The 27333-nt window shown below is 41.2% G+C and overlaps 1 protein-coding gene across 3 annotated transcripts in view; it reads right to left on the minus strand.

Annotated features, from left to right (window-relative positions):
- Positions 1-26406, minus strand: part of ACSL5 (acyl-CoA synthetase long chain family member 5) — a 31262-nt gene extending 4856 nt beyond the window's left edge. The window contains exons 1-16 of one of the 3 annotated variants that reach the window (XM_032116797.1): positions 26327-26406; positions 16665-16866; positions 7711-7896; positions 7054-7162; positions 6336-6400; positions 6155-6256; positions 5737-5836; positions 4396-4574; positions 3712-3744; positions 3462-3513; positions 2852-2925; positions 2314-2391; positions 1971-2105; positions 1362-1496; positions 1192-1287; positions 587-659 (exon numbers count right to left, since the gene is read on the minus strand). In XM_032116797.1, coding sequence (XP_031972688.1) covers positions 587-659; positions 1192-1287; positions 1362-1496; positions 1971-2105; positions 2314-2391; positions 2852-2925; positions 3462-3513; positions 3712-3744; positions 4396-4574; positions 5737-5836; positions 6155-6256; positions 6336-6400; positions 7054-7162; positions 7711-7866 — 1387 coding nt within the window. In that variant the 5' untranslated portion in view covers positions 7867-7896; positions 16665-16866; positions 26327-26406. Of the gene's footprint in view, positions 1-586; positions 660-1191; positions 1288-1361; positions 1497-1970; positions 2106-2313; positions 2392-2851; positions 2926-3461; positions 3514-3711; positions 3745-4395; positions 4575-5736; positions 5837-6154; positions 6257-6335; positions 6401-7053; positions 7163-7710; positions 7897-13405; positions 13570-16664; positions 16871-26326 lie in introns of those variants that run through there. The other 2 variants (XM_032116798.1, XM_032116799.1) reach the window with 2 other exon arrangements.
- Positions 26407-27333: the final 927 nt, after the last annotated feature.

Consider the following 27333-nt stretch of genomic DNA (forward strand, 5'->3'; position numbering starts at 1 on the left):
CATTATTGCTGTAATCAACCACACCAAGCACAAACCACTCCTGCCTCCTTAGGAGCCCCTCTCATAGATCCTGGTATTCATTTGCATTTCATCCTCATTACGCTCTGCAGTTACTGTGTTCACAACGATGGTGACTTGAGTCTGCCTTTAGAATATCCAGTACTTATCTTATGGTAAGATAGAAGCTAAATCTTCAAGGTCCTTCAGGAAAATAATCAAGTATCATGTCTAATATTTTTGAGTATTTAGGAGTATTTTTGAGTATTTAGTGTCATTTAGGAGATCAAGCTAGTTTCTTAAGGCCATTTGGGAAGTCCCTGTCCAGTTTGCTCAGCTCTCTCTATTCCTTTCCTGTATTCTGGGGCAGAGTCTAAACTGACCTATGACACTTTACACCAGGGTTCCTCATCTGGTTGAGTCAAGAATTTTAGCATCTATTAAGCAAACAGGTGATTGTTGATACCAAGAATCAGTTTGAGTATCCATGATTTAATTTTCATTAAACTGAAAGCAGTAGAGCACCTAGTATTGAGTGCCCCTTTATGCAGACAGCTCTGGGAGGCTTTCCAAGTCTCAGCTCCCATACCTGTTGTCCAGTCTCCAGGCATTGAGAAAGTGGATCCAGCTGAGCATTCAGTCTGGCCATAAGCTTCAAAGATCTGTGCAAGAAAGGATGAGAATTCTTGAACATCAAGTCCTTGATCTGAAAGGCCTCAGTTTCAACTGTGCCCATGCTCAAGCGTTCTTCTCAGGAAGGAAGCCAGAACAACCTTTGCCTTTAAGATATCTTGATCTTATTGTGTAACCAGGTGTTAAAGTTCACCTATCCAAACTTTGCTTCGGTCACCTCGTCTTCTGTTCTCAAATGTGCTACACTGGGAGCTCATTGACTGTCAGAATAAGCCACAAAGCTCAGAGGCAGCTGCCTGACTTTGAGTGCTGTATGTTCCAATTTCTGCTGCTCTATTCCTCTTCCCAGAGCCTACAGCATAGTTTTTTGGTAGTGTAGTTTGAAGTGAGTCCTGCAGAATTTTTTTCCTGTAACAGTTAACTCAGATGAAGCAGTCTGTAAATACCCAAGACTGACAGCAGTTTCCCCGGGAACAAGCTGAGCTGGACCCCAGCTATATCATTGGTCACTCATTTATGCATAGTTAAACAGGGCTTAATTTAAAAGAAAACTCATCTTACCTGACAGCCTAATGCTGCTCTAAGAAATGTCAGGACAGAGGGAGATATAGGAGCTGCACCTGTTACCATGATACGCACTTTTCCACCCGTGGTTTCCTAGAAGTGAAAAAGAAGCCATCAGATCCTCCAATAGTACATTGCTCAGCTCTCTTACACTTAGAATAACTTACCTGAACTTTTTTGAAGACTAGCTTGTCCCAAATGCTGTCATTTCGAATGATGCCCTGTTTTATTTCAGCCATCTTCATAAAAACAGCAAAGTTTAACAGGTAACGCTTCACTGGGGTGTTTGCATCATTCTGGATCTGCAAGGAAAAGTACCAGTGACTCTTGAGTTTAACTCCCATCTGTACCTCTCACTCTTGTCTTGTTAAGAGGCATCATATTTTACTTGATGCTCTAGGGTCTGTCTTCACCACTGCGGTGTCTAGAAGGTGACCCGAAAGGCAATACTGGTTCATGTTACTGCTGAAACACTACAGCCATTGCTTTGAGGAACAGGGATCCTTTTAGCTTTGCACTTGATTCATTTGCACTCCAAAAGTTAACAAAGTTTTTGTCTCTTAACAGCAACAAACGTAGCCCAGTCATGACTGGAGACACTGTTCTTATACTCCCAGAACTCTGTCCATCTCCTCAGAAAAGATTCTAAAAAATTCTTCCTGCTAAGGGGTAATTAACTAGTGGGGATATTATGGCATATTCAATATTGCTTTGTATTTGTATGCTTGCTTGGATATATGAACATGAAGACAATTTAGCTAAAATGGCTCACGTACCTTGTCATATACTCTATTGAGCAGTCTTGGTACAACTGGAAATAGCGTTGGCTTCAAGGTTTTCATGTCATCTGTTAGCAGCTTGATATCTCCTTGGAAGAAGCCTACTTTTGCTCCACAGCTGTACACCACGGCCTAAAAATTGACCAGACTAACCTTAGTCAAGAAGAATTCCTAGCTTCACTAGCCATAATTATTAGTCTCTGAAAAGCAGCATGATTTCCAGTGTCCACTTGTAGGAAAGTTACTCTGTGAATAGGTTTTGAGGACATACAGGTTGCTAACATGTCTTTTACTATAATTTGATTTATAAAAGCTCAGATATATATATATCTGTACGTACCTGTACAACTCTCTCAAACATGTGAGCCAAAGGAAGGTAGGAAATGGCAATATCAGAACTTGTACACTCAATTGTGCTCTAGAGGGAAAGGCAGTAGAAGTAGGTTAGCATTTTCTATGCCTGCTTGAGTTACTTTTAAGTAGAAAGTAAATAAAGTTTGGATCAATTTGAGTACTTTGAGATAGACACTTCCAATGACTGAAGCAACTCAGGCTCAGGCTCATCCATCACCTCTTCAAGATTTGCAACTGTCCCTTAGCCACATTAAATCAAAATTAGTTTTATGTTTTGGCATGACATGAAACAGGTGGTTTAGTACTCCTGGTATTTAGGACTGACACATTCTAGAATAACTTTTGTGTAGAAGTTCTTATTCAAGTCAAACGAAGTTCCTTGCAGTACTATTGTCTCATTGAAAATGGGGCACTTAGGAAAGCATCAATTTCTGGGAGTGAATGGTTTACAGAAAATGCCCACATTACAGCTGACTTCATGACTTAGGGACATATCCTGGAGATCACCATTAGCAGTAGCTTACCTCTGTGCTCCTAAGGAAGGCAGCAGCATTTGAAACAACATTCTGATGTGTCAGCATGGCTCCTTTAGGGTTACCTTTGGAGAGATCAAGCAAGGTGAGCTGTGGCTCTTACTGCTTCTGCTGGCAATTTCCCATTTCTTGTCTGGCTCAGTTTGAACTATCTCAGTACTAGGCTCAGTCACAGCAAGCATTGTCTTAAGAGATCACAAATATGCCTCATCTTGAGTGCTTTCCGCTATGGATATTACATAAAAGAGATGGCTACTGAAACAGCAGAGCACTTGGGAGTAGCATAGAGAATGCTGAAACATGATTTTTTTTTAGCTCCTGTGGATCAAAATACACAGTTGAACAACCAATCTATTTTACATTAAGGCTGCATTTTTCATAGGGTCAGACAAAATGAATTTAGCTTTTCTTGCCCCCAGCTCTAAGAAACTTTGTCCTAGTGCACTTGACTTGTAGTGACAGTATCCCAAGTAAAATGCAACAGTGGTTTGACACTGCTCTAATTTACTGGTTTACTTCCATATTCTTAGGATTTCTTTTTTTTTTTTTTTTTGCCAAAGGGAGGCTCTTTCAGTGGGGAAGAATCACTATAAATTCTTACCTGTGGTTCCACTTGTAAAACACACAACAGAAAGATCTTCAGGCTTAGGAGGCTAGAGAGAAAAAGCCACATAAAGTCAGTGTAAGGATTATGATGCTTATCTGCAATTATATACAATTCTTAACTGTGATGAATCAGGAATTCTGGTTCACAAAAAATATTCTTCCAGCCTCCTCTACTAGCAGCATAGCAAGAGGTCTTTCCAGAGACTAGTTTTACAAGTCTATAGCTGTTTCACAGAGATACTTACAACTGGTTCTCTGATGTTGTTTTTTCCCAGCTCCTGTGTTAGAGAAAAAAACACAGCTTAACAGATGTGCACAATAGGTGAATAGGTAAATGCATTTCAAATGCAACACCTGTTTTACTACTTTGCTTCTCGATACTCTGTCTCATTCAAACATGTACGTCTTCCTGAAACCAATACCCATAACTGAAAAACTGCCTGCTGCAAGTGTGAAAAGGACACATTTGAATGTGTGGAAAGTGATCAGAACTACTTAAGGAATTTGGAAAACCTGAGTGGAGATGTTTCCTTTTATTTGACATAGGGCACATCTCTTTACATGTATACAAGCTTAAGCCTAGTATTGGGCTGTCTAAGCAGCCAGTAATTTGCACTTACTGTTCCAATTAGACTCGAGTGCCAGCTTAGAAGCCTGATAAATCCTGTTACAACAGTATCAGGAATTAAGCTAAGTAAGTCTTCGGTTTAATGCTTACTGGCTGTCCACAACACAGGCACAACTTCAGTCAATGGTTTGAACTCTGCAACTCAATTTAGCTGAAGATATCAAATTTCAAAATGACTGCTCATCAAGATCTCAGGTACAGCTGCAACAGTCGAGTAATCCTTACATTAAAGTGTCATCGCTGCCACAGAAGATCAAGGTGTCCAGCTGGCAAAGTATTCCAGAAGCCTTTAGCCACCTACCTCAACCTCCTGCAGTGACAAAATTTCAATTCCCACTTTAGCTCCTCTGTCCTTGAGCTCTTTATCAAAGAGATCCATGAGAACAATAATCTTCAGACATGGGGTCTTTTTTTCCTCACAGTTCTTAAGCAAGACCTCTGCCTTAGCAGGTGTGTCACAGATCACCACACTTATGTCAGCTACAGAAAAGAAATTATCAGAAGTCTGTTTAGAAGACATGAGGCCAGTGACAGCTCAGCAGCACATACTTTTAGAACATAACATTGGTTTGATGCCATTTGCATTTCTTCATACGGATTCAGTGGCTGGCTTACAGTGCTAAGACGGTTCCTCCTTCCACATACAACTGATTGGGCAAACCTGAGATTCTGGCAATATAAAGTGAGGGCAAATGCTGAGGAGATGAAGAGAAATATCTTTTCTCACAGTCAAGATGGACACTGAAACTTTTGGTATTGCCATGATATTTTTTGGGTTTAGCCATCTTCCTTAAATCTGAAGAAATTTGGGCCCAGTTGAAAGAGGTAGCTAAAATTCTTGAGTTAATACTTCAGCTGCCCTGCAGATGCAGTTACAAAAGCGTTTTCCTTTAAGTCAGCAGAGGAACTGGATTTGCCTAGGCCTGCCAGTTCCCAGTTAAACTGGTAAATCACAGCTGTGTAATCCCAAGACAAGACCCGTTCCAAGGTTCACCGCCATAACTGTTGAAGGGATTTTGCTTGGCAAATCCTTTTTATGGGATGAATCCCAGATCACTGTAACAATAGTGGATATTTATTTCCCCCATATCTCTCCTAAGACTGGGGGAAGAAAGTCTGAAGATGTATTTAACTTCCTTGCCAGTTTATTCCATGGTGGCCTGCTAGATGTTGTCTCTACAGAACATGCAATAACCTGATAGATTAAACAGATTTAGGCATACCTTTACCCTTCCCTCCTCCAGTCTTTTCATCCTACAACTTTAAATCAGACACACACATCTAGTCTTAATTTACATGCAAGTCTGTCTGCATTGTCTGTTTGTTTGGCAATGTGGGAGTTCAAGATTGCAAAATCTCAAGTAGCAAATAGTTGAGCACTCTGATTGCAGAATGGTCCACAGGATCTAGCAGATCCTTCAGTGGTCTTGCAATCAAGACACTAGGAGACATAGGAAGCCCACTGGATTCTTCTAGGCATTGAACCATGTGCCCTGAAAAGCAGCTTAACTAACAAATTAAGTGTCTATAAGAGCAGCAAGGTTAAAGCTACTCTGGTTTTTACAAATTCCCTTGAACTTAGCCCTCCCAAAACAAAGTTTCCTAGAAAAATCCTTACGAAAGAGTGAAAGTCAATATTTACCTTTGTTAAGAATATATACAATGGCCTCTGGTCCCAGAGTGTCATAGAGAGGAACAGCAACCATTGAGTAGGTATAGCAGGCATACTCTGAAATGATCCACTGAAAAGAGAAAACAGCATAGCTAAGGAAAACTAGGAGCTCTCAAGACAGGATTGCCTACAGACTTTATACTGCTTGACTAGCCCATGCACATGGCAGTGGGGGGCTATGTAAGGAGCACATCCATGAGAATCAGAGTTGTGAGAGATCATTTTATTACATGCTTGGAATGGTATGTGCTCAGTCAGTAAAAAGGGAATTGGGAAGGAAAAAGTTGTGATTGTTCCTCATGCGGCCTGCAACTATTTAAATACAGCCTCTCCTCTCACCCCAAGGTGTCAGAATAGTGTAGGAAAGAATACACAATTTGTTGCTTACCTCTGGTCTATTCTGAGCAAAAATGCCAATAAACTGGTTTGATGATGGTTGGCATCCTTTTTGCAGAAGCCCTGATCCCAGGTATTTAGTTCTGTCCGAAACCTGCAAGGTAGTTTTTCTCCCACATTAGTGTTACAAGGCAGTACCCCAAATTAATTCATCTGTCACTTACAATACTCACCTGTTTATATGTCAGCCACTGATAAGGTTGCTTGGGTTTCCTGTAGCCCAGACAGTCACCATTTCCTAATGAAACAGTTCAGAAAAGCAATTTCAAAATTCAGTACTGAAGTTGCATAACACTGCAATAGAAACACTTGAAGTGGGAAATGTTTTCTGTCAGACATTCAGGTAACTGCATGGAGTGCAGGTCAGTGTCCATGGTTAAGCACTCTGCCCAAACCAAGACTGTAAGACTTAGCTTTATCCTTACAAGCAATACTTCTAAGATCTGGTGATATTTTTCCATTGCACAACCCATGTGAGGTTGAAATAGCTTGCAAACCATCACATATTTCCATGCATTGGACTTGTGAAGTGACATGCACAAATTCGTATCTATTGTAAACAGGCAGTAATTTCACAGGAAAACTCTCATCATGAGACAAAGGAGAGGTTTTTCCCCACCCAGTTCCTCTGATGCTTTGCATCTGCTGACTCTTGACTGAACTCTACCATCTTCAGCTTGTGATGTTTGTTCCTGCCCAGTCTGCCAAATAAGACTAATGCTAAATTGGGACAGGGACAAATATGGTCACTTGTCTCTCCACCCTCCAGAAGGCTAGAAAAGCTTTTGTTAGCCTGCACTGTTACCACAGCTAAGACCCAAGGAAAAGGATCTTGGAAAAGTTTTGTTTACTTGTGATAGACAAGTACTAACTACCAGATGCAAAGCTTACCAGAAATATGAACTCCTCTCTGGAAAACTTCATATAGGGTTTTAGCATCTTCAAAGTAATAAGAAAGCAGGTTATTATCTGTCAAGAGTGCACTTCTTCTGGCTCCTCTCTAGGAAGAGAGATGGTTATGAAACAGTGCAGAACAGATGAAATGTCATTTGTTCCTCAGCCATTCTCTCAGCAATCCCCTTTAAAGCATTTCAATAGCATTGCATTGTTGGGGAAGTCTTTTCCCTTCCTGATTTTGATCTACTCAGTCACATGCAGAGGAATTTTCTCGATGGCCCACATTAACATTCAGTTATAGGTTATTGAGAGGCCTTGACTAAGACTGAGTTGCTAGCACTTGCCTTAATTCATATAGTCTATCACCAGTTTCAAAGGTGATGCAGTGCATTGAAAATACAGGAAAAAGTCAGTGACAGCCAAAGCTATCTGGTAAAAAGCCCACCTAATCCTGGTTGGATGGAGCTGCTGTTTCTCATCTTAGCATCTTAAGACTTCCCTTCTCCCCACCACGCTCTTGAGTTGTACACCTGGGAGAGAAGGCTGTGCACATCGGACAGGAGAGCTTCCACTGACACCCAGAGTTAGAATGGATCAGTATTCAGATTAAGCTCCAAAACAGACCATGCCCACAAGCAGAGAAAGCATTACCTCAATTCCTACTGACTGCTTGTTCAAGTCAACAGGAGGTAAAAGAGGTTTCGGCCTGCTTATCACCCACAGGAAGATGACAGCTCCAAATGCAAGAAGACTGATCAATGCTGGTGTTGGGAGAGGTGAGAATAATACTTGAAGTATCCAGATCATTGTGCTGGATCAGTGGAGCCAGAGTTGAACCTGAAACAAACAGGAGGTTTAGTAGACTTGGGTTAGAAGCTTTAATTACTTATGAGCCATGGTTACTTAAGTAGCTTGTTAAACAATACTGCAAATCATTTCATCAGTTTGCCCCTGGAGCGTCCTGGTACGATAGTGAATCACACTTATGCAATGTTTTAAGCCTCTTAAGAGATCTCAAGTCACCTGTCACCATAAATCTTAATCTATGCTGCATCCAGCTCCACAAAAAGCCAAAGCCTGATGAAGTCAGACAAGGAACAGATTCTTTCCATCCTCAAGTAAAAAAAAAAAATCTGCCTGGAGAAAACCAGTATATAATTTCCCAAATATATTCCCCAAGTATAACCAAAAAATGCCTTCTTACTTCCATGATGTGAATCAAGGAAGTAAGAAAATTCCTCAATATCATAAGTGTTCAATAGGAAGTGGTTTTGCTGAAATAGTAAGGGTATTGATAAATTACATGTTTGATACACTTACACATATGTCTGCAGGATAAGCTGCTCTTACTGTTCATGCTAGACAAATATTTCAGAGTGACAGTGTGTTCAGCCAAAGAGAACAACACAAATCAAAACTGTGAAAGTTGCTTTCCACTAGGAAGTGGTAACCTGGGAGTCAGTGTGTGCAATGGAAGTCTAGCTGGGAAATACAGAAGCAATTCTGCTGCTTGCGTCCCCCAGGGTATCTTCTGTGAAGGGCAGGGAGGTAGAGGCACCTCCATTCTCCATCATGAAGAGTCAGATGTACAAACTTTATTCCTTTAGCTCAGAACCCACTACTAAATCCAAGTGACAGAGCAAATCACATTTGCACCCTTTGTATGTTGGAAGCTTTCTAGACTGACGCATCTATTCTCACATCTTTTTAGAGGGATGCCAGAATAGTCATGTTAAAACTCCTGTCGTGGTTTGGCGCTGACCCAACACCAGGCACCCACAAGAGCTGCTCATTCACCCTCCCCTGCCACAGCTGGGCAGAGGAGTGAAAAGAAAAAAAAACAACAAATGCTTCATGACTGAGATAAGGACCAGGAGAAACATTTCAAGGGTGAACCAGGCTCAACTTAAGTTGCAAAGTGAATTTATTACTAACAGAATCAGAGGAGGATAATGAGAAGTAAAATAAGCCCTTAGAGCACCTTGCCCCCCCCCCCCCCCCCCAGCCCCTCCCTCCCCCCGACAGTGCAGGGAGACAGGGCATGGGGGTTTGGTCAGTCCATCACTGAGATTTCCTTCCGCTACTCTGGGAGAGGATTCTTCCCCTGTGAGGCCGTGGGGTCCCTCCCACGGGAGACAGTTCTCCTGAACTTCCCTGGCGTGGGTCCCCTCTCAGGAGCAGCAGCCACACCGCCCCTGCTGCAGCCTGAGCCCCTCCCACGGGCCCACAGCCCTCCCAAAACTGTTGTGCCGTGGCTCTCATTCCACAGGGTGCAGCCCTTCAAGGACAGGCTGCTCCAGCCTGGAAGCAGGGGCCCCCTCTCTCCAGCGGGTCTCCCACTGGATCACAGGCTCCTCCAGGCATCCACCCGCTCTGGCACGGACACCTCCCCCACGGGCTGTGGGTGGATCTCTGCATCCCCCGTGGATCCCCAGGGGCTGCGGGGGAACAACTTGCTCCACCATGGTCTGCACCATGGCCTACAGAGGCATCTCGGCTCCAGCGCCTGGAGCACCTCCTCCCCCTCCTTCTTCACTGACCTTGGTGTCTCCATGTTGTTTCCCTCACATGTTCTCACCTCCTCCTCTGACTAGAATCCAAAATCTTGTGACTTTGGTTTGATTTTCTTCTTAAATATGTCATCACAGAGGCATCACCAACCTCTCATTGGCCCAGTTTTGGCCAGCAGCATGTCCATCTTCAGAGCCATCAGACTTTGGCTCTGCCAGACATGGTGGGAAGCTTCCAGCAGCTTCCCCACAGGAGCCATCTTTGCGGCCCCCCGCTACCTAAAACCAGGCCATGCCAAACCAATACAACTCCCCTTAATTACTGATTAGTAGCAATCAGTTTGGGAACTTTTACAGTCTTTTCCCATCCCCAGATGGCCAGAAGGAATTTTTACTCATTGCATTTTGCATGACTCTTCCCTGGGCATGAAATGTTTCAATCAGCAGTGAGAGAATAGAGCAGGTAACCAGAGAAACCACAGGCCTGTACAGCTGAACCAGTTTTTTTTACTGAAGTGCACTCTCATCTTCTCATTTTAATAGCAATTTTAAGACAATTTCCCAGAAACCCTGAATGATAGGTTGTTTTTAGAGTATCATGCTAGAGGTAAGGTACAAAACTATCGTATCTATAGCACCAAGTTGTCTTTTATAACTTATTTCTATGGCTTAGCATTAACACAGCCTAGTCAGACAGATCAGAGCAGTGGTCACAAATAGCTACTTGTCTGTTACATGGACTTATTTGGCAGAAAACTTACTGAAGACACTTGTCTGACCTTTTTGTGATAAGGATCAGAGAACCCAGTAACCCCAAATTCTCTGTGCAGCAGTAGACAAGTTGCTGAAAATTTTTGCATTGGGGTATTTTCATGTTCTCACTGACTTGCATGCAAAGCAGTTTGTACCAAGACATCTGGGAGGTCTGAACATCAACCCCTGAAGTATATGATTTTTTTGCTTGGAGCAAAGAACTCAAAGTCCAGAGAGAATGCCTAATCAATAAATGATCATTAAATGCAGCAAAGTTTTTGCCTTCAGGTTCTGAATTGATTCCACAAGTCTCTTGCATAGAAAGAAAGAAAGATCAGTCAGTAGTCTAATCCCAGTGTAGCCCACCCAGCATCCATATAGCTAGTCAAGGATGATTTTCAGCTATATTTGAATGACTTTTTAATTTAAAGGAAGACCTGTTAACAAGTTTCTCTAAAGTCTGGGAAGTATTATATGATCATTAGCTTCTCAGGTTTGCTGGGTGTTTTTAGCAACTGTCTCCATTAGCAGCACTGAATGAGACTACATATGCAGGACTATGCATGTACATCCTTTAAAGCTAGAGAGATTAGTGTTGTATCAAAAAAGCACAGATGCACAAAAACACAGATCTAGGTAACACAAAATGCTTTTCATATCTGAAAAACTATTTTCAACTCCCTTACTTTATTAATAGAATAGTGGCACAGTTTTGCTTTTACTTTCCAACAGTGTTTCCACAAATGGGCTTTAGTCACGTCTATCAAAAGCACATAGGGTGTGTTATTCAAGCTGTGGCAAGAGATTGTCAGCAAATTTGTCTCAATTCCCAGAATTAGGACAGTTGTTTCCTATGCTTAGAGCTTCTACTGTAACTATTTGTCAATCCAAGTAGCTGCTAATTTATCACCTCTGGTATCATCCAAATGCCACTTAATCCTGCTTCCCTCGAAGCAGAAGAGCTAGAGAGAGGAAGGAATCTGTACTTGATAGACCTTCCATCCCTGATAAGAGAACAGCTGCAGCCCAGATCTGTCCTATGCTACAACCAGAGTTTAACCCACAAATCCAAGTGCCCTGTGCATACATAGTACCTGATTTATATCAACTTAGTGGAAACTCAGTGCAGAACAAGACAAAACCAGAGCATTTCAGGCAGACACCAGCAGAGCAATTTTGAGCACCAGTTGCCTTTTTAAACATCAGAGGGGACAGAGATGGAGCGTTTGAAACCTCTGAGTTCTGAAGGGCTCAACTCCCAGGGATACAAAATGCACAGGATGTCTCAAACCATCTGTTAAGCTTCTTGTGCAAGATGCTGGACAGTTGAAAGTGTACTTAGGTTGTCTGCCCTGATCAATGGTCAGGGATAAGATGCACTAAGCTCCAGAGTCAAAGGCTTAGTTTTTATCAGAAGAGATTACAGATATACCATTTACAACCTTGAGTTCAGGAGTACACATTCTCATTTCTACTGTACCTCCCCCTTAACAGCTATTCCTTCACTGCCTATAAGGAATTAAAGTTATTCTCTATGCTCTCCACATGAGGAGATTCTCTCCAGTGGAAAGTGGCTGATCTTTGTACTTTTGAGTACGCAAATATGAAGAAAAGTCCCTGTCATCCATCCCAAGAGTTCATTATGGATAACAAATCAACCTCTGATACTTGCACAATTTTGGAAGCAATAGTCATGCACTGCCTGGTCTTCTAGAGTTATATACTTTGTATGAAGTTTGCCTAAGCTTTTGATGTGATCATGACATCTTTTTGTCTCAGCATTAGTAATGTAACACGGACTGTTTACAAGCAGGAAAAGCGGAGTACAGCCACCTACACAAATTAATTACTTAACCACCAGTAGCTCACTCTTTCCATTTGTTTATGCAGTGCAGCTCTTGCCTGGTGTCATCCTGCAGATGTGAGCCACTGTGCCAGTTCTTACGCCTTGGAAACTATATTCCATATTCCTCCTTGATGCAGCTGAAGTCTAAACCACAGGGTTTAGGAACCTCTAACTTTGATCCAGAGAGAAGCTAAAGCACAAAAGCTCAGCAGTGACTTCTGGTCAGAGCCATGCAAAAAAACAAAGCAAAATGCTCAGTAACCTGCATTAAGACCAGGATACACTTCAGTGAGGCCTTGCTTTTGGAGCACCTGTTCAGAGAGTCAGAGCCAAACAGTTCAAGCATCCTTTGATCTTAGCTGAGAAGCACTCTGCTAGAGGGTGGGAAAGCACGAGACCTCAGTAACTTACTTTCAGGAAGTAGAGTGCTGTGGTTTCTGAGCCTTGCTCATGAAACCTATTGAATTTAAGATTTCAGTATATTTAAATAGAAAGGCCATTTTTTATAAGGAATTTTACAATGTTGGATATGACACTATTTAGTACTAAAAGTTATTTTCTCAGATAAATTGAAATCCAAGCTCTCATATAGTCTTTATATCAGATTTTCTCCTTGAAATTACCTACTCAGAAATATGCTCAACTGGCCCTTCGAAGTTTTTAAGAATTTAAAATATAGTCAATGTAGCAGGTTCTGTTATTGTTTATCCTATTAGATAAAACAGGTTCACTTGCAAAACATTCATTCATCAATACTGTATTAATAGGAGGTTTTCTCTAGTGATAGGGCATGGTTGAAAGAACAAGGACTAAAGCTTGATTTCAAAATACACATAGAACTCCTAAGAAAATTAGAATATTATCACTAGGCACCTTAGCCACACAGAGAAAAGGTAGCACTAAAAGTTTCTAGATATTAATGTCCATTACTTCATACTGTCACAGCACTTCTATTATGAAGAACAAAGAACAAACACAGATCTGAACTTAACTCAGCCCAAGGTCCACATTTAACTGATAGCACACTACCAGAGATTTCCTAGGAGGCTCCTGAAAAACTCATTATCTTGAACCCTGCATCTAATCACTGCACTTGCACATTGGATTTAGCAAAGCCCATGTGAGTAACAACAAGCAAACATGAGCAATAAAGCAAATAAAGTAGAACTTCATTACTTACACAGGAAATATAGCAGAGCACATACAGAGATGAGAGCTAGAGAGTAAAGGCACCTACCATTTTGAATATAGGATAGGAAGTCAACCTCTTCTCCTTAAGTAAAAGGGAGCCTTAGCAGCACAGTACAAAACCAACACCACTTAGGTAACACTCATGTTAAAAACTACAGTCCGTTTCCTGTCCCCCGTTTGAATAAATCAGCAAGCAGAAAAGCATGTTGGGAGGGGAGCTTTAAAGGGGAAGAACTTGCATGGGGAAACTGGAGTGATTAAAAAAAATAAAACAAAAACCCCCACAACCCACCCACACAAGAAGAAGTCATTGAGCTTTTTTGTTTCTTAATGAAAACAGCTTGAAGTAAATCTAAATGAAAAGTAAACCAAAGAATTTTGAAATTATATTTATAGTTTATTCTTTTTAATCTCTTTGCTATTATCTTCTCTATGTATAAAGCTGTAATAGCAATTTTCTCACTAGAGCTGCCTGTATGTTAAGGTGAGCAGAGCTTTGTAGCCTGTAATACCAACGACATGCTTTGACTACAGTATTTCTCATATACTCCTGCAATGAACTTGCTGGTGGGCTGGATTTCTGCTGCTGGTTTTGCTTTCTTTGGTTTTGCTGTTAGGTTTCTTCTTGGTGTTGTTGGGTTTTTCGTTTTTTTCTTTTTCTTCCAGAAGCTACCTAGTTCTTTCTGCTCTGTTACAGACTTATATAGGTGCAATTATTTGTACAAGGTAACAGTGAATCATGTTTGTTTCCTTCTATGGTAGGGATTTTTTCAATGATTTCACAGTTTCATTTCTTTGTTTAAAAGTTTATAGCTGTTGCAGTTTCTCTTTTCCTCTTCAATGCTTGTCTGATATAACTGGAATTTTGCAGTAGGTTTGGAGGGATGGGAAGATAGTAACTTCACCTATCTCTCTCCTTTATTGCCTTAACCTCAGATTTTAGAATTGTTTTCTCCACTTAGGAGTTTCCCCATCTGAAAGTTTTCCTATGCTGCATGATTTCAGAATAATCTGCTTAGCTAGACAAACCATAAAGCTGAGATGGACTTAACATAGCATGTACTTGCATCCAAAATGCAACCTGTACTGGACCTTGGCTTGCTAAAACACGTAGCCCCTACTAATTGCAATTGTTTTTATTGCTGCTGTAAACTTTATACTATTCAGCTAACTTACATGTAGCTGTGGAATTATTTAGCAATGTAGGTATCTTTTAGGGAAACGGGGGTTGATTCACTGATTTTCCTGTAAGCCGAAGATGAAAAAGAGTTAGCTTTCTCTTCATAAAACTCTTCTGCCTTTGGCTTTTCCTTCCCAGACCTGTTCCTGTGGAATTTAAGAGAAGCTATGAGCTTCAGCTTTAATAGTGCCTGTCAGGGTGCATTTGTGCTTAGAGAAAGGAGACAAGGTAAGGCTCCCAGCAAAGCCAGTTCCATTATCACCTGCTCTGTCTGCCTCTCTGAGCATTTTCTCCCTTCAGATATCTGGCCTCAGGGTGTTATTTTTCCAGGAGGAAGAGAAAAAGCAGTGAGTTTGCCCTGTATTTGGTATGCTGTTGGGTAGCAGTGCTGTGTATCTCAGGTGCATTGACTTTGCTGCAGGGTGGGAGAACATGCCCATAGCACTGTCCTACCCAGCCTGCCAGGAGCCCAGAATGTGGTGCAGAGCTCCACAAGCTGGTAAGGCTAAACTCTATTGCCTGGACTCAGTGGGTGTCACAGCTCCAACATAAACTGGATTAAAGGATGCACATAGGGAAGCTTCTCCTTAATGATCATTTCTGTTCAATGCTCATAAATTAGAATACAGCTGACACTCTTCCCCTGACACACATAACAAGTGACATGCAAATGTTGAGGCTTTTAGTTTTTCATAAATGATCTGAATAAACTTCAGATTTTTGAAAGGCACAGACCTTTTTTTTTGCTAGTAATTTTCTGTCAAAAAAAAGCAGAGTTGTGAATCTCAGCCTTTGCTTCTCTTTGTACGTGTATATAAAATGTACACCTGCATCCCTCATACCCATTAGCAAATTAAGATGAGCAGTAGGTAGGTTTTGTATATAGGGAGTTCAAATTGTTTCCTTTCTGTTGTCACTGTCAAAAACGTTTTGCATAGAGGTGAGCTGTTGTAACAAACCTTAAGGTCATGGCACAACATGAGCTTTTGTTACCCAAAGATGCCAAAAGAACCTTTCTACGTATAGCAAATAGCAGAGGATGTAAATAAATGAAGAGGAAGCATTGGCTCCACGTACTGTTTTCTCTGTTGTCCCTTCAAAACTTGGATTTAAATTTCGTGAGTCTGCGGGAAGTGTGAGCTCACTTGACTTGAATGATTTTTGAATTCCAGTTTGTTTTCTTAATGCTATAACAATAATAATTAATTACTGCTCTGCTCTGCTTTTCAAGGGCTGTGTCTGGCTTTGTAAAGCAGGATAACTGCACTGGAACTTAAATGATCTTCTCAGAGCACAAGTGGATTCCTCAGAAAAGGAGTTACGGATAGGATGATGGGCTTAGGACTTGGAAGAGTAGCATGCTTTTTTTGCCAGTTCTCTTGCTTGCAGCTTGATTTCAGGTTAATCTTTGTCTCCACCATCCTCTCCTTTGTTACAGCTGCAGCTCTGTACACAAGCAAGAGCTTGGAGAATGCTCCATCTCTATAGCTAGAACAAGCAGTTGTACCAAGGCAATGGCAGCAGCCATTCCCTATGATCTGGGCTTTTAAACCATTACAAAAGGCATTATAGCCAGTTTCCATGTTCTTCGTTAGGGATTAAGCTAGGTTCTGTTGTAGTAAATGTTGCCAATAAGCTTGTGCATATAAATGATCTAGCATATTGCAAGCTTTACTGCTTGTGATGCTGTGGAAACAAATATTCTTATATTTTTGGAACCTGATTTAAACGTTAGTCTGAATGGCAGTCTGGCCCTGCTACTTTGTGCACTGTATCTTTAAGTAGGCATAACTAGCAAACTGATAAGAAAATGGCTTCAGCCTGGACTGTAGGGAGGTTTCCAGTTCCAGCCAGTCTACAGCAACAGAGAGTGTTCAGGTGGCTGCTCTCACTCAAGCTGTGATTTCCCTGTATGCCATCCCTGAGCCCAGACTTGCTTCTTTAATAACATGCAGCCAGTTATGCAGCTGTTGCCTTTAACAGCATGCAGGGTAATAAGAAGGGTGCATTGGATCCAGGTATTGCAGCAAATTGAGGTTATTATCCCACTTGCAGTACTTCTCTGCAGGAGCAGGAAACCTAGTACTTGGGAAACACGGACTCTGATCAGGAGGGATTTGCTTACCTTCCTTCAGTGCTGGAGGAGGGTGGAGGGGCTGGTACAGCTTGCTTCCTTCTCTGCTTTACAACTCCCAAGGGGTGTTCTAGGGTTGGTTCTTCCCCAGCTCCAGTGGTGCTTCACCAGCTCCCGTGGCAGGACTAAGCCCCGAATCATCAGAGTGTGGCTTTAATAAACAGGTGACACTGCACCCAGGTAACCTTTGAACCTGCCTTGCAACAGGTTCAAAGGTAGAAAAAAAAATTATTCCTGATCAAATATAAAGAGCAATTTTGGCTGGTTAGAAATGTTAAACATACAAGTCTTGCACAACAGCTTTAGAAGAGAGCAGCGCATTGTGAAAACTAACCCCAGGCCTGTGAAAGCTGCAGTCTTGGGTTTTTCATGGGGCTCTCATTTACTCCAAGTGTGCACAGGGCACTGAATAAGTCTTGCTCCACTGAGAAAAGGTGCCTCTTAGATTGCACTTCAAGCAAGCAAACATATTCCAATATTTTTCACCAGATGCTTTGTGTAGAGTCCTGTCCTTAACATGTCCAGCTGTTGAGGCATGGGTTTGCCTTGCAGCTCTAGTGGTCTGTGAAGTAGACACTCCTTTGGGGTCAGAGCTCTCAGAGTGTTTGGGATGTATGGGGGGCTGGTTGTCTCACCATGGTGCACCTTCCCTTTTGACTCTGTGCAGAGGTTAGTGCACTTGCTCGACTGCCAAGTAGGCCAAGCCTGTTTTATGAGAGGTTTTTTGTATTGATTTAAACAACTGTGGTTTTGGTTTGGTTTTTTTTTGCCTTCCTCTATCTCTGAAATGGGAATAAGAGAGCCTGTGCTTAATGCTGCTTGAGAAAGACAGTTTTGAGATAAGTTATGCAGGCTGGGCTGGCAGGTGGAGCTTCCCGGCTTTGCTTCCAAAGGCTGTGGATATGATCTTTGGAAGACGTTTTCTGCTCATGATGCAAGAGATAGGGCTAAATAGCAAAGTCCTTTCAGCACTCACTTATTAGAGAGCATCCAAAGGAGGGCAGCAAAGATGGGGAAAGGCCTTGAGGGGAAGCTGCAGGAGGAGCTGCTGAGGGTACTTGGTTTGTTCAGCCTGGAGAAGACGAGACTGAGGGGGAGAGCTCATCGCAGTTACAACTTCCTCATGAGGGGGAGAGGAGAGGCAGGCATCTCTTCTCTGTGGTGAGCAGTGACAGGACCCAAGGGAATGGCCTGAAGTTGTGTCAGGAGAGGTTTAGGTTGCCTATTAGACAGAGATTCTTCACCCAGAGGGTGGCTGGGCACTGGAACAGGCTCCTCAGTGAAGTGGTCATAGTGCCAATCCCCACAGAGTTTAGAGTGTTTGGACAATGATCTCAGGCACATGGTGTGACTTTTGGGAATGGTCCTGTGCAGGGTAAGGAGTTGGACTCGATGATCCTCATGGGTCCCCTCTAACTCAGCATATTCTGTGATTCTGTGACTGGTCAAGATAATAAAGCTTTTGTTCATCTAGGACTGGTTTTTCTGGTGCTGGAATTTGACTCCTGTACAATATCTGAAGAGTAAACTAATACTAACACTTTTCACTTAAGATCTTAAGTATTCTTAATTTGGATAAGGGAACCTGCCTGTATCAGTGGATATGAATAAAAGTGGAAGCACCTGTGCCAACACAGCAACCTAGACCTTCTGGTTGCAACCTCCTCATAGTTTTTAGAAAAGGTCAGTTTAAGGAGGATGAAAGAAAATGAATGGGAGAGTTTTCCAAGCTTGGTGCAAAGAGATGATACGAATGTGGAAGTCTCTTGGCTTCTGTCTGTGGTGCATCTTGCATGGGGGAAACAAAGCAGTTGATTCAATGCTGTTACAAGGTATGCAACAGATACTAATAATTAGTAGTTGGGCACGTCCCCATTCAGCCTAAGTAGATATTGCATCATCATCTCAAAAGAGCTGGAGTGACTGACACCATCTGTGGTTTTGGCTCCTAGATGTGTTTTATAAACCGATGGGGGTGGGGGAGGAAGGCGGGGAAGTGTAGCAGAGTCACTTGAGAAGGGAACAAAGCCAATTACCTGAGCTAGCTCTATGTGTAAAGCTGTAACTGCTTTTCCTTCTCCACCCTTTCTCTCTGGTACATAAAGTACATGACATTTTACCTCGTTTGAACAGCAAATTAATCCAAGTTGTGGTGTTTTGCCAGCTTTCACCTATATAGTTTCTTCCTGATGAATGAAAACTATTGATTAGTTCACTGTTAAAAACTGTTCTGGGAGACCTGAGCCACTTGCAGCAGTGAGTGTGTCATCCTTGAGTCTGGCAGGGGGGCTCTTGGTCAGACATCCTGCTGAACTGCTAATGGTGGGTAACCTTTTTTCTGCTTGTTTTGAAAGCAGGTGTGAGAAAACATATTCACAAGTCCTGGAAGAAAATGGGCTATATTTTGTAGTGCAGCTCTGTCTGTGTACATCGTCTGTGTTCCTCGTTGTTTCCAAATGAGTGAAGCTGTAGTTTGTGATCTCAGTGGCCAAAGCACACAACCAATGACACAAAGTAACCTAGATCGGCTGTGCAAACATCACCGGTGTCCAAGTTCTGAAAAAGAGGAGCTCAAGGCAGACCCACACACATAGGGTTTTTATAATAAGATTGGGAAAATATTGTTTCAGTTAATGAGAATGGTAATTTTTCCCCAAAGACTTAATTATGAAGAAAATTGATGACAAATGCCATGATGAATTCTCTGTAGGTTAGCAGGGGCTCCATGAATTGTATCAGGATAGTCATTGTTGAAGTCTCTGAGCAGATTATGGCTCAAAATATTTATTCAAAGTATTAATTTTTGACAGAATTGTCTGCTTGCAAGGGGTTTTCAAGATGGTGAGAATACGATTTTTCCTTTGTTAATTTTTACAGGTGACAGAAAGCTCAATAGTTTCCCTCCTCTCTTTGGATCCATTATCTGTGCTGATCTAAAGTATCACTATTCAGATTAACACATCTTTCAAATGTAATCAATTCACTTGATTCTTGAATGATGAAGAAAGGGATCGAAAGGGACCACAAGTGAGCAAAAGAAATTGAAGAGTGTTTCTTCCAGCCTAGTTCCAGCTCCATTACTGAATGCAGGATTTAGAGGTATATTTTAGGTACCTGCCAATGAACATACAACTGTGGGATATCCCTGAATGCTGCTTAAAAGTTATTCTTGCTGAGGTTGTGCAACCAGTCTGAGCTGTGAAAGAGTGGAGCTAAAGGTCATTACCACACAAAGCTGGAGTTTAATCACTTCCAGGTACCATATAAGAAGCCTTTTTTTTATTGGTCTTGTGAAATCTACTCAAATGCCATAGGCTGTTGAATGATGAACACGAAATAAACTCTAACCCTTCAGCCTAAGTAGTTGCCCTGACATAGTAAAATTTGGTGCCAGGATATTATAAGTAATTTTTACTGTGTTAAAACATTTGTGTGAAAGGCATAGATGTGTCATTGAACTGTTTTAGCAATTAAGGAGGCTGCACATGTATTTGCAGTTGCTCTGTGGTGCCCAAGAACAGCTGCACACTACTTTTGTTGCAGGATGTGGCTGCTGCATAAAATTGGAGCATCTGAGTGAATTTGCTGCTTCCGTGTTACCATTGACAATCTTGCGTTCTTCATGCAAAGTTGAGTGGTGTGTGCCCATAAGTGTCTATGGTTTTAAAACCAGACAAAACAGAATGGTGAGATAACTGTAGGTGTTAAATACATACAAGTATGAACTGGTACTCTCTATGTTGTAGGAAAAAAAAGCATCTGATTTCTATCTTGACCTGCTGATGCTAAGCATAACAACTGACAGATAATTCTACTGATTTTGACTGGAAACTTCTTAATATGTTATAGAGTGTGTTTACATTGCTCTATTTGGGATCAGGATTTGTCCTCAAAAGACTAATAATTCTGAGCCCTGACACAAAATAAATATTTGGCATTGATCACTTCTGTTCAATCTGATAAGATGCATAGATGACCCAAGAACTGAAGCTACTAATTCATTTGCTCAGTAGTTTTTGAAGTCCATCTCTCTTACTCACACATTTACTTGAACATTGTGCTGTATTTAGCCTCCCTTACTGCCAGGATAAAATGTGGGCAGCATAAGCAGACATGAAAGCTTATGAACAGAGACTTTGACTATTGACCATTCAAACTGGAAGTGAGAAGATTCAGCAAATTTTTCCTGATGACTTTAGACTTTGAATCTTCATACTAATAAAAGGAAAAAGCTGATGTTCAAAGTGAGCAGTACCTGACGTGTAATATTTAAGATGAGGAAAGTTTAAAGACCACTTGGATTGCTTCTGTTATCAGTGCTGTAATTTCATTAGGCGATTTAATTCTTATTGAAACAACTGAATTACAATTTTTTGTTTTAAAATAACAAACTTTTGATGTTGCAGTGGTAAATACAATGGTTTGCTAAGATGTCTGTTACAGTCCTTTATGTGTTGTGTCTTGGACCTCATCTGTCCACCTGTGCTTAACCCACAGGATAAGTCTTGGAGTGTTGCTCTTGTTCTGATATTCTGAGGAGATCTGAGGTCCATCTCTAAATTAGAAACTCTCTAATACAGGGACTATTTTTTTCCTTTCGGGCTGAGACAATGCCATTGATGTTGATTATCAATAATTATAAACCAATATAGGTTCAGCCTTTAAAATGTGGCAGGTCTTCTACTTATACATCATTATAGAAACAATGCAGAGCATCTGTAATTTCTGAAATCTTTTCCCTCAATCTGTGCTTCAGCTCAAGCCTTGGCTGAGTCAGCTTTGCCCCAATTAAAGACCAGGTTAAATATAAGAAGTTCAAGACTTGGCTTGTTGGGAGATGAGGTGTCCAATGCTTTTGTGATTTAATTCTATGGTTTTCATTACAAATTTAAAATTATTTAAAAGACCAATGAATTATGCTGTTTGATCAGTACTGGTATGGTCTTTAATTTCCACAGTATTATATGTATTTCTTTAGAAATCTGTGTAAACAGCCCACTGGAGCTAATTTTTAGGGTTTTGAGATCACTGTCATGCAAGATCACAAAAAGAAGCATTGCTTTGAACTGAGAATTTAGATTTTAATTAAGCTTCTCTTGTTGAAGTTGCTTATGTAATGATTAAGGCACTTGTATTTTGGTGCCTAAAAATAGGTACAGAAATGCAGAGACTGTTTCAATAGCACATGTGGGTTTTCAGGGTTGTACAGATAAAGAATTTTCAAATTCAATTTTGTGCCAAGCTACTGACCTTGAAAAAGCCATATTTTGGTCTAAAAATACATCACTGTATATTGCAGTTTAGGAAAATACATTGAGGAAAAAAGGTAGTGATATTCAAATTCAGGCAACCAGTACTTCCTGTAACCCCTGAGTCATGTTTAGTAAGGGTTTGGAGCAAGGTGAGTAAATGACTTTATGTACCTAGTTCAGTACAATGTGATTCAGAATCAGTGTATGATGTACGGGTGTGTAAATGCTCCAATGCCCTTCTAAGGCATTTCCTCTTCAGTCACTGCAATCAACTTGCAAAAGGGATGGATCTGATGCTTTTTAGTTGAGATACAGCAGATATGATTGTCAAAAGGTACATTAGCCTGTGGGAAGTCATGACAAATCACTAAACAGATTTGTCATGGTGAGCACTTAAGTACAGACAGTTGAATTTCCATTGTGTTCAGTGTGACTTCTCATGTGTTTTAAAATTAGCATGTTTCCCTGATTTAAGTTGTTTTGGACAGAAAGGATCTGCAATAAATATATAACAAGAACAGGGATTTCTCCTGGGTTAGGATGGCAGCAAAAGTGTGTGCTTTTCTGTCCAGGAAGAGAATTTCTACCTGTGCTGTATTATACAGAATGTTACTTCTGGCTTAGATAGAGAGAGATGAACAACACTACCACTGAGGCAACCTCACACTTCACTGCTAGTGGTACTTGCCTCATCCTCAATTACTCTTATACTGTATCACACATACCCAGTTGTTTTCCTTCCAGCTGAAGTGTGATAAACAATATATGCTAAGCTGTAAGATCTGACCTGCCCTGGGTTGCAATATATATTGAGTCCAAACTTAGGATGCCATTGAAACAATTAAACCAAAATGTGCTGATTAATTAAGATTATTTAATTAATATCTGGTGAGACATGAAGTTGGAGCCAGCAGAATACAAAGAGGAATAAGAGGAAAGTGTAGGGTCTGAGGTACGGGTGTGCTGCTACTTGGTGACAGCATGTCTCATTGTGTCCTTCAGTGCCACTCCTGCCTGTCAGTGCTGCAATAGCTCTTGCTCTGGTGAACCTTGCCAATGCTTTGGTTCATGTGCCAGACACTTTCGAGCTTGTTGTGGCATCTCAAGCACCTCAGAATGCTTCCTACCGACATGGCAGCCAGAAGCTGGGCTCAGCTCTTCAGATTGCTGTCAATAGCCATTTCTGACCAGTTGTCCTTAGGTAACTTTATCCCAGCTTTTGTTTATGCTGAGTGTGTTTGCCATGCCAGGGAGTCTTCTGATGCCTTCACCTGTCAGGTTCAGCAGGAGAATGTTTCATCCTTTTTGGACCAGATTGCTTGAAGGCTGAGGTGGAGTATCTGTTTCTGGGGTTTGCTTGCTTCGCCCCTGCCAGTCCTGTGATTCTGGGGTTCTGGTATTTCAGAACAGAGCTTAGACCAGTGTCTCCCCAGCTTCCGCTGGCATGGGGGAAGGCTTTGCCTAATTTTTTACTCCGACTTGCATCTGTCTCCCTTGGTAAAACCCAGTTCAACTGCTACTTTCCCATAGATGCTGTGCTCTCTTTCCAGGCTTTTCTGGAGGAGTGCTTTGGCATAAGACTATTGCTCTGAGGAGTGAGGAGGATTTTGTCAGGGGCTCTGTGCCCTCTGGCATTGTTTCTTCTGTCTCTGAGCTCACAGGTTACTGCAGTGCATGCATCTCCCTTTCTCCCTCAGTAAAAAATTCTGAAATTCTTGTGACACCCCCATGCTCCTGCCAGTAGTTGCTAAAATGACATGAAACTTTGTGGCAACAAGCTGGGAAATTTGGCAGAGGGAGGAGATTGAAAATTGCTGCTTCTCTGTAAGTCTTTTGTGTAAGTTAACACAGTGTTAACACAGTTTTCCTGTAACTTCTCATCTGCTTGTGGTGAGAACTTCCGTTGATACAGATTGCTTTGTGCCTGTGCCAGACCTGGGATCATATTCCTTCTGCTGTGAAGTTGGTACTTTCTGTTAGGAAATGGGAGGGAAGGAGGCTTGTTTTGTGATTATAAGAAGTGACAGAAGGGTAAGCACTTAACAGGAAACCCAGGCAAGTAGTGCTCTTCAGCTGTACTGAACTGAGTCAGCTTTTTTTTGCAGTCAGCTCTATCATTTTCTCTTATGAGTAGCTGATTTCTGTTCACACTGTTTCCCACAAAGCACTTTCTAGAAGACCTTAGTGCTATTTAGGAAGGAGTTTTATTTTGTCTCTAGCAGTTTCAGAAAGTTGAATCCTATTTCACTTTGAGAATCTTTCAAACTTTAAAAAGCAAGAGAAGAGTTTTAGCTGAACAGAACTGCATTTTTTTTTTCTGAAGTGCTGAAGCACAGTGTCTTAATTTCCAGCTGGGATTGGGTGTTTTGCAATATGATTTGCTGCAGTTGATACCAGCCTTGAGAAATACTTTGACTAGTCAGAGGTAGACTGTGTTTTCAGCCTCAGTCTTGTACATCCTGGGGTGACACTTCAGGCAGTGGCTCAGGCTGCCTTGAGTACCTTTTAAGCCTGAGGCAGCACTGCCAGGATTAATCTCTGTACCACGGGATGTTACTGTATTTGAGGCTGCTTGGAGCTCCTGAGTGTTGCCTCTTCTTTGGAACACAGCCTGCTCCTTTCTCAACCTTTCAAACACAACACCCACCATTGTATAGTTTGCCCCAAAACTGTGCTTTGAGCTTCTCTGGCAGTCTGCCCATAGTTTTAGATGAATTTGCTATGACTGCAGTCACAGCATTTTGACTCACTCTGTAGCAATCTAAAGAAGGTGCTTCCTGGTAGAGGTATGCAATGCAAATGCTAGAAAATATTCCTGCAATACATCTCTGTTTATAGCTGGTAACATCCAACTTCAAATCTTCCTTGAGGAAATGATGGCATTTAAGCTGGGCTCATGTCTGTAGCATGCAAGGAAATCTGTCTCTCTGTTAGCAGGAGCATGCAATAAATGCTGTAAATACTGTAAATGTCAAATCAGTGTCATCAGTCATTAATTATGTAAGATCATTAATTATATGAGCATTAGGCAGCTGATTCTGAACAGCAGAGGAACATTTGAAGAGTGTTAAACTGTTCTGTCACTTTGTAAATACTAAAAACTGCTTGAATATAGTAAGCAGTATGTGCTCCATATGCTGTGTACACACTCCACAAAAAAGACTTGTTCTGTGGTAGCACCCTTTGTTGTCCTCTCCTGGCTGCTGACATCCCAAGTTTACTCATGTTTCAGCCCGTGGTGTGGAGTGCAGATTATTGCCAGACTTCCTCTGGAGGTGCTGTCACATGCCACACTTCATTTTATACACCCACATATTGTTGTAAAACTTTGGTGTAAGTAATATCATTAATTATTCCATATTAGAGTAATAAATCCCAAACCCATCTTGTTGACCAAATGTAAGGAAAGTGTCCCATATTCCCATAGAGCAGGAACTACTACAGAAGGTGTTTGACTTCAGCTTCCCAATACAGCTGGAGGACAGCCCAAGGCTCTGGAGATCCTGACAAATGCTGGAAATGATGAGTCTTCCTTTTCTTTCTTTACTTCTATTTCATTCAAAAGTGGTGCACACTGGTGGTTTTAGGTTTTTTTAATTAAATTTTTGCAAGAAGACATATTAGGAAACACTTCTGTAACACCCAGATGGATTTCATCTCATTTGCATTCTCATCTCCAAATTTTGCAATCTGTGTTTGTTTAAAAAGAAAAAATTAATTTAAAAGAAAAAGTAAAAAAACCCCTTGTCTGAGGAGGTGTATCCAGGCAGCAGAGTTGGTGGCTTCACTTAGCTCTGTGTAGTCACTGGTGTAGTTAATATTCTTCATTACTCATTATTTGAAAAAATAGCATCCATGCTGTTGCTGGGATGCTCCTTTTTATCTTGTGGGTTGAAGTGCTATTTGCTTTCTTCCAGTCTTGCAGTAATTCTACATGCTCTTCAAACATACATACCAGTATACATTGATTCATTATCTCACAGATTTCCATGAATCATATAGTTGTCATAGAAGTTAAGAATTTAGAATTGTTATTTCTCCCATCTCCATCCCCTTTCTTTTTCTCATCTCCACCCCAGAAGTGCAAATGCACAAAGCTAGTGATCACACAGTAGCTGTTAGTCAAGACTGGGAAATGGAGCTAGATATTCTAGAGAGGATACTCCTCATACATAAAACCATAAAAATCTCCTAGCATCTTTTAATGAGCTTACTATGAAAGATCAAAACATGCATTGTGACACACAAGAGAGCAGAAGAGAACAATATGATTGAAGTCTTAGCTCTGTGGCAGCAGGGAGTTGTTAACATCAGCTAAGCACCTTTGCCCAAGAAATGGACAAAGCAAGCAACTTTTTAAAATTTTTTTTCTTTAGGTTATTTTTGTCTTAAGTCACTCACCTTTTTCAGTAGAATATCAGTTGTTGTTTCTGTGAACTCTTTAGCACTGCTGTTAGCTTCCTGCTCTTTGCTATTTGATCTGCTTACTCAACCATCTTTTATACTGTGACAGCTACACCCTCACGTAATAATAACTTGTTTTTATGCAGTGCATTCACCTCAGTGATTTACCCAGCCTACTCACAACCTTACAAACCTGAAAACACTGTTTTAATGGGACTCTGTCTATCCTTTAGTTGTCTAATCTGTTAGTGGTATTTTTTCTGTGATTACAAAATCACTTCCAGTACGGCTTCAAGGATCCATAGCAAATGGTATTGATTTACTATAGATCAGTATGGTAAAGAATGTTAGTCTGAAATTGGTTTTTCCCATTAAATTGAAATGACTCACAAAAGAACTTGCCCAATGAATCCACTTTGACAGTAGAGTTTCCATATGCTTGTCAGACATTGAAACTTTTCTAATGTAGGTTCAGTGCCCATAATTAACAGAGAGTTTAAAATTGAAGAACTGAATTACTTTTTCACCCTGAGCCCTTGTGATTGTGGTTTCTAGTTATCTTAAGACAATGCATTTAAGTGACTGCCAGTTACATGGACTTTTACCAGAGTTTGAGGGAAGCCCCCCTTGGTTCTTCCCCAGTTTGCTTGGCCAGAACCTTGAGCAGTTACCTATCACTGCAGAGATTGTAATTCTTTAAAAAGGGTCTCTCAGAGAGATCTTGCTGTCGTGTTTAATAACCTTTCAATGAAGCCCAGCTAGAGATTGTCCAAGAACACTAATGCAGCTGTTCCTGCTCGTGTCTGCCTTGCTGGGCTGCTCTCAGGTGGCAGGGAGTGATTAGCAGTTCTCTGTGCTGTCACAGGCTTAGTGCAAAGAGCATGATGAGCTTCTGTGGAAGAGTGGTTAGCTTTTATCTTGCAACATTTTTGTTTGCTCAATTACTTGTTTTTACTCCTTACTGACCTTTTCCCAAGTCAAATGATTATTTTTTTTTTTGTTGT

This window comes from Corvus moneduloides, chromosome 8 (assembly GCF_009650955.1).
Source record: "Corvus moneduloides isolate bCorMon1 chromosome 8, bCorMon1.pri, whole genome shotgun sequence".
Taxonomy (NCBI): Eukaryota; Metazoa; Chordata; class Aves; order Passeriformes; family Corvidae; genus Corvus; species Corvus moneduloides.